Source organism: Mastigoproctus giganteus, chromosome 9, assembly GCF_048544385.1.
Source record: "Mastigoproctus giganteus isolate SK-2022 chromosome 9, ASM4854438v1, whole genome shotgun sequence".
NCBI lineage: Eukaryota > Metazoa > Arthropoda > Arachnida > Uropygi > Thelyphonidae > Mastigoproctus > Mastigoproctus giganteus.
In genome coordinates, this window is record NC_143583.1 from 21,313,415 (window position 1) to 21,331,270 (window position 17,856).

At 32.6% G+C, this 17,856-nt stretch overlaps 1 protein-coding gene across 1 annotated transcript in view; it reads left to right on the top strand.

Annotated features, from left to right (window-relative positions):
- Positions 1-17,856, top strand: part of Rpt3 (26S proteasome regulatory subunit Rpt3) — a 112,939-nt gene that overhangs the window by 56,629 nt on the left and 38,454 nt on the right. The window contains exon 5 of the mRNA XM_090381647.1: positions 6,129-6,332. Coding sequence (XP_090237773.1) covers positions 6,129-6,332 — 204 coding nt within the window. The remainder of the gene's footprint in view (positions 1-6,128; positions 6,333-17,856) is intronic.

Below are 17,856 nucleotides of genomic sequence, written 5' to 3' on the forward strand. Positions count from 1 at the left end.
CTTCTCTGACCATCTTTAAAGTCTGTTCAAGTCATCCGAAAGGAACACTGCTTGGCACTAATCATTAACGACTCTGCCAATCTTTACCACATCTGCAAATTTTGACATGATGCCTTCTATAAATAAATAAATAAATTTTCTGTTTATACTCCGGGACGACCAAACAGTCAGAGGAGTTCACAAGATAGACATATTACAAGAAACAGCACCGTATTCAGCATTCATGGGCTTGAACCCCAGTCACTCAAGGCACGTGTACTTATGCACCCGCACATCTGACCACTAGGCTACAGCGGCCTTCTATCCTTTCGTCAATGTCATTTATGAAAGTGATAAACAACGGTGGTCCAAGAACTGATCCTTGGGGGATCCAGATTTGTGTTCAGGTCCGGAAGTCACACTTGAAAAAAAGACAACTTCTAGAAAGGATTCTGAGAAGAAATTGGTAAGGAGTGCTAATCACCTACATGAAGGATGGCTTAAAAAGCGTGATCTGCAAAGCTTGGCAACAAGTAAACATTCTTGAGGTAGGGGTGGATGGAACCTGATAGAGGTATATAAATCCCTGAAAGGAGTGAGTAAAATAAATGAGGGAGGTATAATTATACTAGCAGAAGAGAAAACCAGGCAGCAGAAATACAAAATTTTGGGGAGTAATTGAAGGCTGGATTTCATGATATTTACTTTTGGGTATGTGTTGTTGATCACTCGAATGAATTGCCTGACACAGTGGGCATGTTTGTTTGATAGTTTGGTTCATTTCAAAACAGAATTGAATAGGCATTCTTTTGGCAATGGGAAAGGTATGCATTATTATTATTTTAGCAATTCTCATGCATTCCCTCATATCCATATGTTTGTACTGTGTCTATAGAAGTGTGCATTTTTGGGCTAATATGCAATGCAGACTGAGAAACCAGGAATAACTCTTGAGAGAAATCTTACTCTCTCCACCTGAGATTCACTAACTACAGCCTCGATTGAAGAGGAGTTTAGAAATTCCTCCAGTCATCAGTGGAATTCAAATCCAGACTTCTCCAAATGAGTGGCAAATGGCAAAACCATTATACTTGATGGTACGATATAAATGATAGATTTTTTATTTTTTTTGGTAGATGTAGAAAAAAGCCCACTTTCTTGCATCATTTACCCATTATAATACTAAAATAGCAAGATGAATCTAAATTTCCCTAAAATTTCAAATGGAATTCTGTCCACCTGGACCCCATCTCATTCATAACGCTTTCTAGAATACAGAAGTAAATTTATGGTTTTTAAAGATCGTTTCATATAATTGTAAGACTACATTTGGAATACTGTGTTCAAGACCTCATCTGTAAAAAAAAAAAAAAAAAGGGTATTGAGCTTCTTGAAAGGGTCCAAAGACAGGAAATTTGAATAGTGAGATCCTCAGAAGGACGACTGTATGAGTAAAGACTCCGATTATGTGGGCTACAGAGCTTGGCAACCAGGCACCTCAGAGGTGACCTGATTGAGGTTTATAAGGCTCGGCAAGGGATTAATAAAATGAATGAAGGAGGAATTCTCACAGTTATAAAGAATTCCAGAACTAGGGGTTATAAATTCAAATTACAGGATTGAGGTTTAGATTAGATTGTAGGAAGTTTTCTTTTAGCCAGCAAGTCGTTGATTGCTGGAACAAATTGCCCTCACATGTAGTTCAGACTGACAATTTGAATAAATTCAAAGGTCAACTAACTGGATAGTTACCTGTGTGAGGAGGGAAGCATATAATTTGCAGTTTCTTTCTTGTCTACTTGTTTTTTTTTTTTTTTTTTTTTTTTGCCAGTACAGCAGAAGACTGGCTTCCTTGCACTATATAGCGAGTACTATTATAATATTCTGAATGTAGTCTCACCGTCATCTTATACAAAGGGATGACGATGACGACATCCTTTTCCCTACTTGTGAAGGTCCTGTATATTGTAGATAGGACACCATGTACCTTATATTTAAAAGCATTAAACTTCAATTGTCATTTTTCAAGACCATTTGTGTAGCCAATCTAATGTTTTGAAGCAGTATGGCCTGGTTCGTGTTGCTAACCACCTTCCTACATTTAAACCATCAGAAAACTCTGACAACTTTCAGGTTTGGCATGTAATTCTAAATTTTAACACGAATGCATTCCAAAAATATGTACACCATATCCAAAAATTTCATTACTTCATACAACATATCCCCTCCCCTACTTTTTCTTATTATTGAATACACCGTAAATGTCAAACTAATAGATCAAACTTATTTGTGAAAAGATCTAAACCTCCGAAACACTTCCTAATTCATTTCACAAATATACGTGGTCTCAATTCTAATCTCAACGATGTCCATTTCCACTTGCAGTCTGCCAAACCCCATGTACTTTTTCTGACAAAATCTCGGTTATCGGTTGATTCAACAACTGCTCATTTCAGATGCCCAAATTATTCGCTGTATGATTCCTTTCGCCTCAAAGGTGGTACTTGTGCGTATGTCTGTTCCAATATTCCCTGTCAGAGACTTAATAATTTGGAATCTCCTCTTTTCGATCTACTCTGGCTTAAAATCTCTCTACCTCGTGTCAAATTCATCCGTTGTCTCTACCATTCTCCAACTCCACTAATCACTTGGAACTCTTTGACTTCCTCTTTGCAACTTGACTTTCTCCAGTCCAACTTTCCTAACAGTGAGGTAATTTTCCTTGGTGATTTTAATGTTCACAACTCCACCTGGCTTCCGTTTTCTAGTCACACAGACCCAGCTGGTCGAGATGCTGAGGCTTTTGCAATTGTTAATGACCTCGCACAGATTGTTCATTTAACTACAAGGATACTGGACACTCCTAATCATACAGCCAACATGGTCGATCTTTTTTCTCACAAACAACTCTTCTAAGTACGTGGTCGAAGTGAGTGGTCCTTTAAGTACCTCAGATCACAACTTGGTGATCGTCTCTTCGCCAATGGAGCCTTTATATCATGGCTATTCCCAACCTCGTGTTGTTTGGCACTACAAGAATGCAAAATGGGGCGAACTGTGAGATTTCTTTTCCATGGTCGGATTACTGTTTCAAAACTTCTGATGTTAATGTTTGCTCAGATCGTGTCAGTGAAATTATTCTTGTAGGAATGAAATCCTTTATTCCACACTCCACTTTAAAATCTCGTCCTTTATCTAAATCTTGGTTTTCCAATAAATGTGCTAAGGCTCTTCAAGAGAAGAATGTTGCATATCATAATTGGCTTGTTTCCAGTTCTTCAGTTTCATTTTCTGCCTATACCAAAGCTCGCAACAATTGTAAAGCAGTTATTAATCATTCCAAATTAGATTTTGAACAGGCTAAGAGTAGAAAACTTGCTTCTTGCCCTAATGGTAGCTGAGCATTCTGGTCTCTTGCTAAAGCTAATGGCCGCAACTTTTACCCATCTCTGCTCCCACCTCTGTTAAAACCAGATGGTTCTATTGTAACTTTAGCCAAGGATAAAGCTGACCTGCTAGCATCCCATTTTTTTCCAACTTGTGTATTAATGATCTTGGTAAAACACCTCCCACTATTCCCAACATGCTCCATTCAACAATCCTGTGATCTTCCATCAAAAGGATGTCAGAAGGATTTTGACAAATCTTGATGCTAAGAAAGCTCCATTTCCTGATGGTATTTCTCCACTTGTTCTCAAAACCTGTGCTCCTGAACATACTCCTGTTCTTTGCACTTTTTTAACTTTCTTATTCCAAAGGTGCTTTTCCTTCTGCTAAGAAATTTGCTCATATCCAGCCAGTTCCTAAAAAGGGTGACAAATGCTTCCTATCCAATTATCGTCTCATTGCATTTGCTTCTGCTCTTTTTAAAGTAATGGAGAAATCAATTAACCTCCGCTCTTAAACTATTTAGAAACCTTCCATCTGATCAACGATCACCAGTATGGATTCCATCAGTGTTGATCCACTGGTGATATTCTGGCTTATGTTACCCATTTATGAACAAATTCAATGGAAAAGTTCGGTGAAACACAAGCAGGTGCTCTTGACATCTCAAAGCCTTTTTTTTTTTTTTTTTTTAATTTGGACTGTGTTTGACGTAAAGGTCTTCTAAGCAAGCTTCCCATCTTAAGGTTTGCCAGCTGTTTTTTGTAATTGGTTATCCAGTTTTCTTTCTGACTGCTCACTGAGGGTGATGGTAGATGGCTCTCTGTCTTCTAATTTCTCCACTAATGCCAGTGTCCCCCAAAGTTAAGTTCTTTTCCCCACTCCTTTCCTCTTGTATATTAATTACCTTCTTCCATTGACCCGGAAATCCTATCATCCATAGTTTTGTTGATGATAGCACATTACATTCCACTTTCCAGTTTGAGAAACTTTGCCCTGCTCAATCAGCTTCAACTTCTTGAATATCTGCTACCAATTTCTTAAATGCCGATCTCCAGGTAATTCTTCAGTGGGCAAAGACAACTTAGTTGATTTCAATCCTTCTAAAACTCAGTCCTGTCTTATATCTTGCAAAAACGATTATTCTTGTCTAATGCTTATCTTTGGTGACACTCCGATTTCTAGGCAAGTCGATATATCTCTTTTGGCAATTACCCTGACTTCTAATCTCTCTTGGCACAAGCACATTACAAATATTGCTTCCTCTGCATCTAAAAAACTTTGTTTTCTCTTTAGCACTCAGTGTTATTTTTCTTCCAAACAGCTGTTCACTCTGTACAAATCGCAAATCTGCCCTACCATTGAATATTGTTCCCACAACTGAGGCGGTGACCACAAAACTTCTCTCAGGCTTCTAGATTCCATTCAGAAGAGGGCAGTTCGGTTAATTAATGACTCATCTCTAATAGTCTCTCCCCACCTGGGTGCCTCCATAGCCAGGTGGGTAGGAGTGGCAGCACGTAGCACACGCTTCTTGATTAGACCGGGGTTCGAGCCTGTGACCACCAAATACGGAGGATGCAGAAAGGTTAGGGAATGACCACTGCATATCCCCGGAGCAATATGGCCTTAGTTGCTAATGCTCCTAAAAACCAAATAACAAACAAACAAACTCTCCACCCGCTATCTCATAGAGGTACAGTTTCTGCTGCATGCCTTTTCTACAGATACTTCCCTGAGCAATGTTCTTCTGAATGGCTTCTATGATTCCTGCTCTCTCTCTTTCAAAACAGTCCCAACACATGCTGCCACCAGCCATCATCCATTTACTGTCCAACTTCAAACTCACAGAACCAACTTTTCATCTTCCTCGTTTATTCATTCAACTGTCATTTTCTGGAACAAACTTCCTTCATACATATTTCCTGAAAATTATCATCTACAGAAGTTCAAGTGTAATGTCAACAAATATTTTCTTTCCTCTTCTCAACCTCCAACCCATGCAAAGTACTAAGTACTATAGGTTCTAATACCTCTCGTTTGGGGTTTTCATAAAAAAAAAAATAGAGTATTTGTTGTAACTGTCAAAAAGAAATGAAAGTGACTCAGCGGTTTCATAAAATGTTTTGCTAGCATATTCCCTATGCCATGAAAGTTTGTACATTTTATTTAGCAAACAGAAGACAAGACAATCCTCAACGAGTATAAAGTGTCACTATAAAGGTGCCTTAAAAAATCAATAATAAAGAATGCCATGAAGTTTAAATACAGATAATTAAAATCTCTGCATTTATTTGCTTTTCGACATTTTGTTGTATATTTTGGTTAAATGTTTTTTAATTTTTGATAAATATCACATGTAGCAACCTGTGTGTATTTTCTTTCTTTTTTTTTTTTTTTATACTGTGTAAACTATTCCATATTTGAATTAACCTATGCTGCTATTGCAACTTTGAGATGATGAAGGGATGAGTTATCACTCAATTCTGAAAGTGCCGCTTTCAGGCATTACCATAATACATGAAATCAGTAGGAACTTGTAATGCTAAATAATTTGCAGTTTTATGTAAGTTGTTGCGATAAAATCTGCTGTTCTTTCTTTCACTTAAATCTTCTCTCTTTTAGAGATGATTGTTATATTTTTTAGGTCTGTTAGAGGAATTTTAATTTTTAATTTTAGAGTAATCAGTACTTTGTTCTGTTGATTTTGAAATTACTTTTATAATACTTTGATTTTTGAGGTAATATTTATTATGTTTCAGATGAAAAGCCTGATGTTACTTATGCAGATATAGGAGGGTTAGATATTCAGAAACAAGAAATCAGAGAAGCAGTAGAACTCCCTCTTACTCATTTTGAACTTTACAAACAGATTGGAATTGATCCGCCCCGTGGAGTACTAATGTATGGGCCTCCAGGATGTGGAAAAACCATGTTAGCCAAAGCTGTAGCTCATCATACCACAGGTTGTTTTTTTTTTCTTATGTACTGTTATTACTAGATAAACTAAATTTTTTATATGGTAGCAAGTTTTCATTTCAGCAAACAAGCCAGATAGATCATTTTAAATAGGAAAACAGAGTTACATGACTTTCGCCTACACATTAGAGTTATGATGACTATGCATATATTAGCATTAGTAGAGGCATATGATGCAAGAAAGCAAGCTTATTCAGCATCAGCCAAAAAAAAACACAACCACTACTCCCATTTCACCCCTCGTTCGTTTGAAATACCTGTCCTGTTATAGAGAAATATTGGTCTGGCATTTAGCAATGCAGATAATTATGAATGTATGAGTAATCTTAAAAATAAAATATATGAAGAATATATTTATATGAAATGTATATATTCTTATATATACAGTCAAACTTCCCTATAACGAATTCGATAAATCCAGTGAAAAAATTCGTTATAGAGAAATTTGGTAATACAGAGAATATCTTTTTTATTAGAAATTGTTATTTAATTAGAAAATGAAAATGAATCTACATTTATTTTTAATGTATTTTATTTCAAAAACACTTATTTAAATTATGTTTACACAATTTTTGCCGGTAAGTATCACAAATTAAAAAAATGTGCAATTTTCGTTTGCACAGTACAATTAAAAAATGTCTGATTCTCAAAGAAAACCTCACATTTGTTCAGAGCATTAAAAACATTATCAGGAACATTTTCACAAAACTGTAGACCCATATGAATCGTTTTAAAAGCGTGAATTATTTTTTCGCGAGTTGGCTTTTCTACGGGTTGTTCTGATGTGTCTTCAACATCATTATTAATTTCTTCATTATCATGGTCTTGTCTAACACTTCAGCAGTATTTCATCTTCATTTTTAACTATTTACGTGAAACTTCGGATAATTGGGGCAGCCGCTTAATTGGGCCAAAATGCACTAGTCCCGATGTATCCCAAATAACCGGAATGGGATGTATATATATATATAAATATAGAATATCATTAGAAAAAGTAAATCAATCCAATAATAAGAATACCATCAAGGACTTAAGAAAACGCAAAAAAAAAAAAAAAAAAAAAAAATTATTATTATTATCGCTTTTTACCGACAATCTAGATGACTTCAACTGGGGCCAACCACCCAGAATGAAGGCAAAAAACGACAAGAAGTTCTCTGTTTCTGTGATGATCAATATATGCTAAGTAATTTAAATCTAAACCAAATATAAACCAGTAAAGGCCTAACATAAATCGAATATAAATCGAATGAAGATAATTAATTAAGAAAATTTTTTTGAAATATTAGAATCAAAGGTAAGAAATATAAGTAAAATATAAATGTAAGCATATATTAATCATCGTTGACCCGACAGAGAACGTAATTTAAGGATTAAAACAAGATTAAATATATAATACATACTACATTTGACCGTATCTAGGACATAATGTAATAGTCGTCAAAATAATATGTGGTGCCCCCTATGTGATGGATACGGTAAAAATAAATAATTAAATTAAATTAACGCAAAGAGAAACATGCAGATAGTAAGAAGAAAAACTAAAGGAGTAGGAAAAATAGAACCTGAACTCCACAAAGGCGAAAAATAGTGGTATAGATAAGAAATAGTTTCTCCTACGTCCTCGGATTGCCCTAATAATTTCGGAGAAATAAAAATAAAGAGTGTAGGACAGCTTAAAGGCATTACAAGATATAAGTTGTGGCTCGGGTATGCCCGGGATCGCAAACCCGTTCCTATAGTAGGACCCTGAGCTGAATTTGCATGTTATCTCAGCGTGAATTTAAGTAAATTTAAATGAAATTAACTATTTGTATTAAAAAAAAAAAAAAAAAAAAAAAATGATACACTGTAATTTGCAAGCCAGTGGGTACAAGTTTTCTACGCCGTAAGACACCAAGAATGCAAAGTGTATCCTATTTACATATATACATGGCACTAAATATAACGATTTTATTGAAAATTATATTGAAACGATAGGTTCAGAAAACAAATTTTTGAAATTAATTATGCTAATTGCTTTCCTGAAGTGATATTTCAGGTAAGCGATAGGGAAATTATTATTAATCAACTTGCCGTACAACGCTGTTAAGCCTGTTGAACAATTTTTATTACTATTGCAGATATAAGCAATCCTTAAACATTGCGATAAAATTATATTAGCATGCACTGATTTTGATACATTTGATTTCCAGTTTGTAAGGCTGACTACGTTAAAATTAAATGCATCTCTTTTATTATATACGTTTACGTCTATTTTATTATTATGTAATATTTCTATATGAAGATCCAAGTAATTTGCTATAGTATCGGAACTATTAGTTTTTTCCAACACAAGCTCCCCTGGATATAATCCACTATAATCCTGGACAAAATGTGGACAATTAAAAACACATATATCATCTACGTATCTGTATATAAGTAGGTTATCTTGAAATTCTCTTTCTGTATAATACAGATAAAGGTTTGCGATTATGCTTGATGCTGGACTTCCCATAGGGGTGCCAGTGACTTGCAAATATAACGATGTTCCGTCATATACATAGTTATTAAAGATGCATCATTTTATTAGAGAATTCCAATAGGTTAAATCAACCTTTATAGCATTTTTATTTTCTAAATATAGTTTCTGGAGGACGACTTCTAAGTTATTAAGGTTAATGCTCGTAAATAGACTGTTAAAGTCAAAAGTTTGTATTTGATGAATATTATTATTTTTTAGAGCATTTATAATAGGTAAGTTATTATTTATTATAATAGTTTTATTTAAGTTATTTAATATACTTTTAAGTAACTTTTCTAACGTTTTTCCGGGAAATTTAGCATAACTATCTCTACATGATGTTATGAATCTAAAAGCAATTGGTGTTTTGTGAAATTTGGGTATGCAATATATAAATGGATATTTTAGGTTATTATACTTTAACTTTAATTTTTTATGCAATGCAATTAATTTTTTGATTATTATATTAGAAGAAGATGTTATCTGTTTATATGTACGGCTAGACTGTAGTTCATTTTTTATAATATCTATATAATATGATTTACATATGATTGCATAATTGCAAGCAGCTTTGTCAACGGGGGTTATTATAAAATGTTCATGTATATCTTTGAGCTGCCTATTTATTAATTTGGTATTATATAGATTATCCTGTACGAATTTCAATTGATTATATTTATTAGATATGATATTAAGCATTGTAAGTAACCACATGTGATAAGCTTCAACCGGTATATTATGTTTGTATGCTGATCTTATGCAGTATTTTAGTAAATCTAGATATAACAATTTTTTAAAATTAGATTTATTAATAGGTGGATTAGGTCGAAATTTAAAACCCAGTGATAAAATATCTCTAAGTTCGGGATATGGGATTATATCTAAATTGCCGGTTATAATGTGATTATGGTTAGGATCCACGTATCTATGAAATGAAGGTTTGTGACAAACATATGTATCCTGTCCGATGTTAATATTGTGAAGGTTTGTAGCTATTGTTTTATAGTTACACGCTTTAAGACCAAATGGTTTAGAATATCTAAATCTGATATTAATATGTAAGTTATTAATAGGCAGCAAGTCATTACGTAAATTAATAGTTTTATGTATATCTAAATCATCCATCATTTTATTTTGAAAGTATAAGATGAGGACAGAGTTTTCAGGCTGCTTGCTAACATTCAAAATATTAATTCTGAATTTAAAAATATCCAATATAATGTGCATAAGGTGGGAGGATGCAAAGACGTAATCATTGGTTTTTCTATATAGTGCTTTGAGTACACTAAGTTTAATACTGAAAAGTGTGTTGTGAATTTTACTAATATTTATAGGATCCGTATCCCACATTTTGAATAAATCTATAAAGTCTCCTAGATGTTCTCGGTTGCTTTTATACGTGTTGGATTTACTATATTTCCTATTGCGATTATCTTTACGAAGTTTGGCAATTTGAAACATATTATAAACACAACTATCTTTTAAATTATTCGTCATATATTTTTGATTAAATTTATTATTTAGACCGTATGGATATAGTGTTTTATATTGTAACATGCTAATTTCTTCTTGCAATAATCTTTCATTTGCGTTGTTAATTACGTTAAGTATTGAAATGAAAATATTACCAAAAGTATGTTTTTGGAAATGTCTGAATTCAATATCATGTTCCAGATTACCTGTTTTCTTACTGGATTTGTTATTATAAGTTTTAATATCGGAACGATGAAGGTTCATTCTGATATTTAGTTTATTGCTAGTTTGACCAATATATTTAACATTGCATGTACGACAAGTGATCATATATATAACATTATTCATTTTACAGAATATATGTGAATTCGTATTCATTGTAGCATGATTTGGATGCATATAGGGGCAAGTAAGACATAATTTGTTATTACAAGGTTGAAATTTAAGAGATCGGATATTAGTGCCAGAAGCATTATATGCTAAACTGCTCTGTAAAGTGTGTGATATTTGCGTATGTGTAAATGTATTAACATGGTTAGGATTACTATCCAGGGCAACAATAGTATCCTCGGTCACTTTTATCCTACTCTGCCGATGTAGTATATTATTATTATTATATTTAAGTGACATAATAAGCGCAAAGTTAATATAAAATAAAATAAAATAAAAGCAAAGTTAATATAAAATATAAAATAAAATCAAGATGCGCAATCATAAATCCATGAAGGTAAAATTAAGAAAGATCAATCAATGCAGTTAAAAAAAAAAAAAAAATAAAAAAATAAAAATAATATAATAGAAAAAGCAATCATAGAAAAAGCAATCAATCCAACACGTATAAAAGCAACCGAGAACATCTAGGAGACTTTATAGATTTATTCAAAATGTGGGATACGGATCCTATAAATATTAATAAAATTCACAACACACTTTTCAGTATTAAACTTAGTGTACTCAAAGCACTATATAGAAAAACCAATGATTACGTCTTTGCATCCTCCCACCTTATGCACATTATATTGGATATTTTTAAATTCAGAATTAATATTTTGAATGTTAGCAAGCAGCCTGAAAACTCTGTCCTCATCTTATACTTTCAAAATAAAATGATGGATGATTTAGATATACATAAAACTATTAATTTACGTAATGACTTGCTGCCTATTAATAACTTACATATTAATATCAGATTTAGATATTCTAAACCATTTGGTCTTAAAGCGTGTAACTATAAAACAATAGCTACAAACCTTCACAATATTAACATCGGACAGGATACATGTGTTTGTCACAAACCTTCATTTCATAGATACGTGGATCCTAACCATAATCACATTATAACCGGCAATTTAGATATAATCCCATATCCCGAACTTAGAGATATTTTATCACTGGGTTTTAAATTTCGACCTAATCCACCTATTAATAAATCTAATTTTAAAAAATTGTTATATCTAGATTTACTAAAATACTGCATAAGATCAGCATACAAACATAATATACCGGTTGAAGCTTATCACATGTGGTTACTTACAATGCTTAATATCATATCTAATAAATATAATCAATTGAAATTCGTACAGGATAATCTATATAATACCAAATTAATAAATAGGCAGCTCAAAGATATACATGAACATTTTATAATAACCCCCGTTGACAAAGCTGCTTGCAATTATGCAATCATATGTAAATCATATTATATAGATATTATAAAAAATGAACTACAGTCTAGCCGTACATATAAACAGATAACATCTTCTTCTAATATAATAATCAAAAAATTAATTGCATTGCATAAAAAATTAAAGTTAAAGTATAATAACCTAAAATATCCCTTTATATATTGCATACCCAAATTTCACAAAACACCAATTGCTTTTAGATTCATAACATCATGTAGAGATAGTTATGCTAAATTTCCCGGAAAAACGTTAGAAAAGTTACTTAAAAGTATATTAAATAACTTAAATAAAACTATTATAATAAATAATAACTTACCTATTATAAATGCTCTAAAAAATAATAATATTCATCAAATACAAACTTTTGACTTTAACAGTCTATTTACGAGCATTAACCTTAATAACTTAGAAGTCGTCCTCCAGAAACTATATTTAGAAAATAAAAATGCTATAAAGGTTGATTTAACCTATTGGAATTCTCTAATAAAATTATGCATCTTTAATAACTATGTATATGACGGAACATCGTTATATTTGCAAGTCACTAGCACCCCTATGGGAAGTCCAGCATCAAGCATAATCGCAAACCTTTATCTGTATTATACAGAAAGAGAATTTCAAGATAACCTACTTATATACAGATACGTAGATGATATATGTGTTTTTAATTGTCCACATTTTGTCCAGGATTATAGTGGATTATATCCAGGGGAGCTTGTGTTGGAAAAAACTAATAGTTCCGATACTATAGCAAATTACTTGGATCTTCATATAGAAATATTACATAATAATAAAATAGACGTAAACGTATATAATAAAAGAGATGCATTTAATTTTAACGTAGTCAGCCTTACAAACTGGAAATCAAATGTATCAAAATCAGTGCATGCTAATATAATTTTATCGCAATGTTTAAGGATTGCTTATATCTGCAATAGTAATAAAAATTGTTCAACAGGCTTAACAGCGTTGTACGGCAAGTTGATTAATAATAATTTCCCTATCGCTTACCTGAAATATCACTTCAGGAAAGCAATTAGCATAATTAATTTCAAAAATTTGTTTTCTGAACCTATCGTTTCAATATAATTTTCAATAAAATCGTTATATTTAGTGCCATGTATATATGTAAATAGGATACACTTTGCATTCTTGGTGTCTTATGGCGTAGAAAACTTGTACCCACTGGCTTGCAAATTACAGTGTATCATTTTTTTTTTTTTTTTTTTTTTTTAATACAAATAGTTAATTTCATTTAAATTTACTTAAATTCACGCTGAGATAACATGCAAATTCAGCTCAGGGTCCTACTATAGGAACGGGTTTGCGATCCCGGGCATACCCGAGCCACAACTTATATCTTGTAATGCCTTTAAGCTGTCCTACACTCTTTATTTTTATTTCTCCGAAATTATTAGGGCAATCCGAGGACGTAGGAGAAACTATTTCTTATCTATACCACTATTTTTCGCCTTTGTGGAGTTCAGGTTCTATTTTTCCTACTCCTTTAGTTTTTCTTCTTACTATCTGCATGTTTCTCTTTGCGTTAATTTAATTTAATTATTTATTTTTACCGTATCCATCACATAGGGGGCACCACATATTATTTTGACGACTATTACATTATGTCCTAGATACGGTCAAATGTAGTATGTATTATATATTTAATCTTGTTTTAATCCTTAAATTACGTTCTCTGTCGGGTCAACGATGATTAATATATGCTTACATTTATATTTTACTTATATTTCTTACCTTTGATTCTAATATTTCAAAAAAATTTTCTTAATTAATTATCTTCATTCGATTTATATTCGATTTATGTTCGGCCTTTACTGGTTTATATTTGGTTTAGATTTAAATTACTTAGCATATATTGATCATCACAGAAACAGAGAACTTCTTGTCGTTTTTTGCCTTCATTCTGGGTGGTTGGCCCCAGTTGAAGTCATCTAGATTGTCGGTAAAAAGCGATAATAATAATAATTTTTTTTTTTTTTTTTTTTTTTTGCGTTTTCTTAAGTCCTTGATGGTATTCTTATTATTGGATTGATTTACTTTTTCTAATGATATTCTATAGACATTGTGGGTGTATTGCATGATTGCTTGCAACTGCATTAACCCATAAATATTAGTTATTGTCTTTTAACTTTCTTGCTTTGCTTTCCTTTTATCACTAATATAACTATTAATATATATAAATATATATATATATATATATATATGAAAAAAAAAATAGAATATATGTACTGTATTTGCCAAACCATATTACTTGCTTTTTTTCTTAATAAATGTTGCCCAAAATTGCCCTGTATCTTATGGTCTAACAGTATACTAGCTGCAAGCAGTGAACTTTACAAACAGATGTGTTTATCTCTTAGTCATAGCTATTATGAATGTATAGGTAACCTTGAGAATATAATATGAAACTGCCTATTGGAATACAAGTTACTTTAGCTATTAAATGTGTGGTTCTGCTATGTTTGATATACTCAGTCTAAATTCCTTGTTGTTGGTTATTTTCACTAATGAAACTGAACTGTTTTTGAAGTTAGAACTTTAACAGGAATATGTGAAGGTAATTTTAATGCACATTTAAAAGGTATACACTACTGGACTTCTTATCCAGCAATTGAGAAAAAAAAAGTGCTGAATAGAGGGATTTTCTGAATTTTGGGTTACTTTGAAGCACTTTTTTTTTTTTTTTTTTTTACAGCCGTTGTACTATAAACTGCAATTACATTCTAGATAGATGCTCACTTAACGTATTTAATGAAAGGCCAACTTTTGTAAATTCAGAATTATAAATTACCTAATAACATTTATTAGCAATACAACAAACAAAATAATCAAAATAATAATTAATCAGAATGTAATAAAATCGGCAAAATTAAAACTTTGCACATAATTTGGACAACCAAAGTAACACAAATTAAACTGACTTGATGAGGGAGAATAGTACCATAAAATAAATTAAAAAGAGATTTAGACAAGATTGTAGGAAGTTTTCTTTTAGCCAGCAAGTTCTTAATTACTGGAATAAGTTACCTCCGTGGTTAGGTAATTGAGGCTGACAGCTTGGGCAATAAAAGTCAGCTGGATATACTCAGTCAGCTATTTGCATGTTTATTTTACTTTTTTTTAATATTTTTAAAATTTTTCTTTAGTTATTTACCTATTTTATTTTATATTTGGCCAGTGCATCAAATGCCTGCAGTTTCTTTGCACTATATAGTTTGTACTAATAAACTTAGAGGTACTATATTAAAACTAAGTGAATGAGAATATAAATGTATCTGTACTTGATCGCCATGAAAGCAGTGCTGTAGTTGTAAAATTAGTAGAAGGTATACGTATGGATGTAACAAAAAGCAGAGAATGTACTGTGCATATCAGGCATATTAATTGAACTCACTTTGGTCACATAGAAGAAAACAAGTGATTTTTCAACAGAATATTCTTTACTTTAGTAATCAGCATATGAAAAACTTCTGGTAATCAATGAAATTAAAATTTTATTATATTTGTTTTTTCAAGTCTTTCAAAAACCAGAAGGTATACGCTATTCACCTAAAAAAATCCAGAGGGTATATGATGTATACCCTCCACATAAGCAGTGCTGTAAGCATAGCTGTCACCATGTAAGCAGTGCTGTAGTTGTAAAATTAGCAGAAGGTGTACTGTGCATATCAGGCTCATTAATTGAATTCACTTCTGTCGCATAGAAGAAAACAAGCAATTTTTCAGCTTGTTTGCAGTTTTTCAGCTGATAGTCAATGAAATTAAATTTTTAATATATTTGTTTTTTTTTTTTTTTTCAAGTCTTTCAAAAACCAGAAGGTATATGCTGTTCACCTAAAAAAATACAGAGGGTATACAATGTATATCCTCCACTACAGCCCTGCATGCATGTAAGTGAATACCCTACATACGAACACTTTCCATCTGCACTACAGTTTCAAAAAAACAGGAATTCTGAGCATTGGTCAGTTCTCTTTTGTGCCATAAATATAAGAAGCTGCTGCTGCAAACATGATTGACAATAAAAAAAAAAAAATAATAAAAAAAAAAAAAAATATATATATATATATATAGTTGATTCCGGTTATTTGGGACACATCGGGGCTAATGCATTTTGGCCCAATTAAGTGGCTGCCCCAATTATGTAAAGTTTCGCGTAAATAGTTAAAAATACAGCTTTACGATTGATTTTCTGTACGATCAAATCATGTTACGATGGATTCACCATAGTAAAGTACCGTTCACTATACGATATGTAGTAAGCGCCAGTCATTGTGATCACGTTTGTGAATTGAAGTTTAATTCTATTAAACAGCGATTCTAATTAGCCAAAATAGGAGGAATATTATCCACGGGCTATAAAAGTAAAGATATACTGTATTAAGTACAAATTTACACTTTATTGCATTACCAATTAAAAAATTAAATGATACGTGAAAATCGGAAGAGTATTTTCCACAGGTTAGCAAAATAAAAATAAATTTAATCTTATGTGCATAGCTTAATTAATACGTACCGGTGGCGTATCCAGGTATCATCGTAACAGGGGGCATGCCGACCAGTGAGTTTTTTAGAAAGCAGGAGGCATTCAAAAAAAAATTAGGGTTAAGGAGGGGCATATGCTCTTTCTGCCCACACCGAATATCTCCTTGCATACTGTAATATGTATATACTAACTAGGGTTTTTTTTTTTTTTTTTTTTTTTTTTCATCTTTTTGGTAGTTGTTGGCGCATCGGCTTCTGTGGCCATAATGCACCTCCCAAGGTTTTTGCAGTACTTTGATCCAAGCCCGAGGCAGGATTCGAGCCCGCGACCTTTGGGTTGCCAGGCAGGCACTTTACCCACCCGGCTAGCCCGGTCGGCACCGACTAGTTGACATTTCTGTTCACTGTAGGTGGGGGTTAAAATTTAAAACAGTAAAAAAGATAAGCAATCAATAACAAAGAACACGACACACAAGTTGCAAGTAACATGATACGCACGAGTGAGAACGAAGCTTAAAAAATAGGAATGAAGAGCAGATTCTGAAAATTACTTTTTTTATATGATTGAAGCACTAACAGAAAAGCCCAATAAACAGGGGACTACTAATTGTTTTATGGTTGTGACCTCCAGAAATCCTACCGAACCACATGGTATGGTCGGAGACAATCGTAGGGTAATCTCAAGTGATGTGGTCTCCTGCCCCGATTAAATGGCATATTGTCCCAATTAGGCAAAGTAATCCGTGACTATTTTCTCGATTGGGTTCTGTTCTTTAAGATTTGTCCCAAATAAACAGCTGCCCCGATTAACTGGTGGCCCAAATAACCGGAATCCACAGTATATATATACACAGGCAGTTCCTGACTTTATTTCATTTGTAGTGTGCACTCGTAAAGCGGGAATTTATTTCCCATAGATGTAATTTTAAAAACAGGGATTACGTTCTTAACAATGATTTGTTTATCCACAGAAATGAAAACATAACCTTTAAAATCAAGCAAATTATAATAATAAAAAAATTATTTATGTCATAGAAATGTTAAACAATGTTTATTCTTCATCACTCATTGTTTTGTTGGAAGCACAAGGAGTCGTCTTCTACTTCGGAAGTGCTTCAAGGGTCGTTTGTTTCCAAGACAGTCTTCTGTTTTCTTTATAAATGTCATGATAGCATGCATAATAATTTTTTAAATCTGTAGCAATTTTTCTTGTGCATTTGACAAAACAGCAAAAATGAAGAGGAACACAACCACTCTCTAACATCAGCATGGACTGCCTTATGTTATGTAAGTTAGTGAGACTCTCTTATCTGCCTAAACAAATGCACACACTGTAGTACTGTA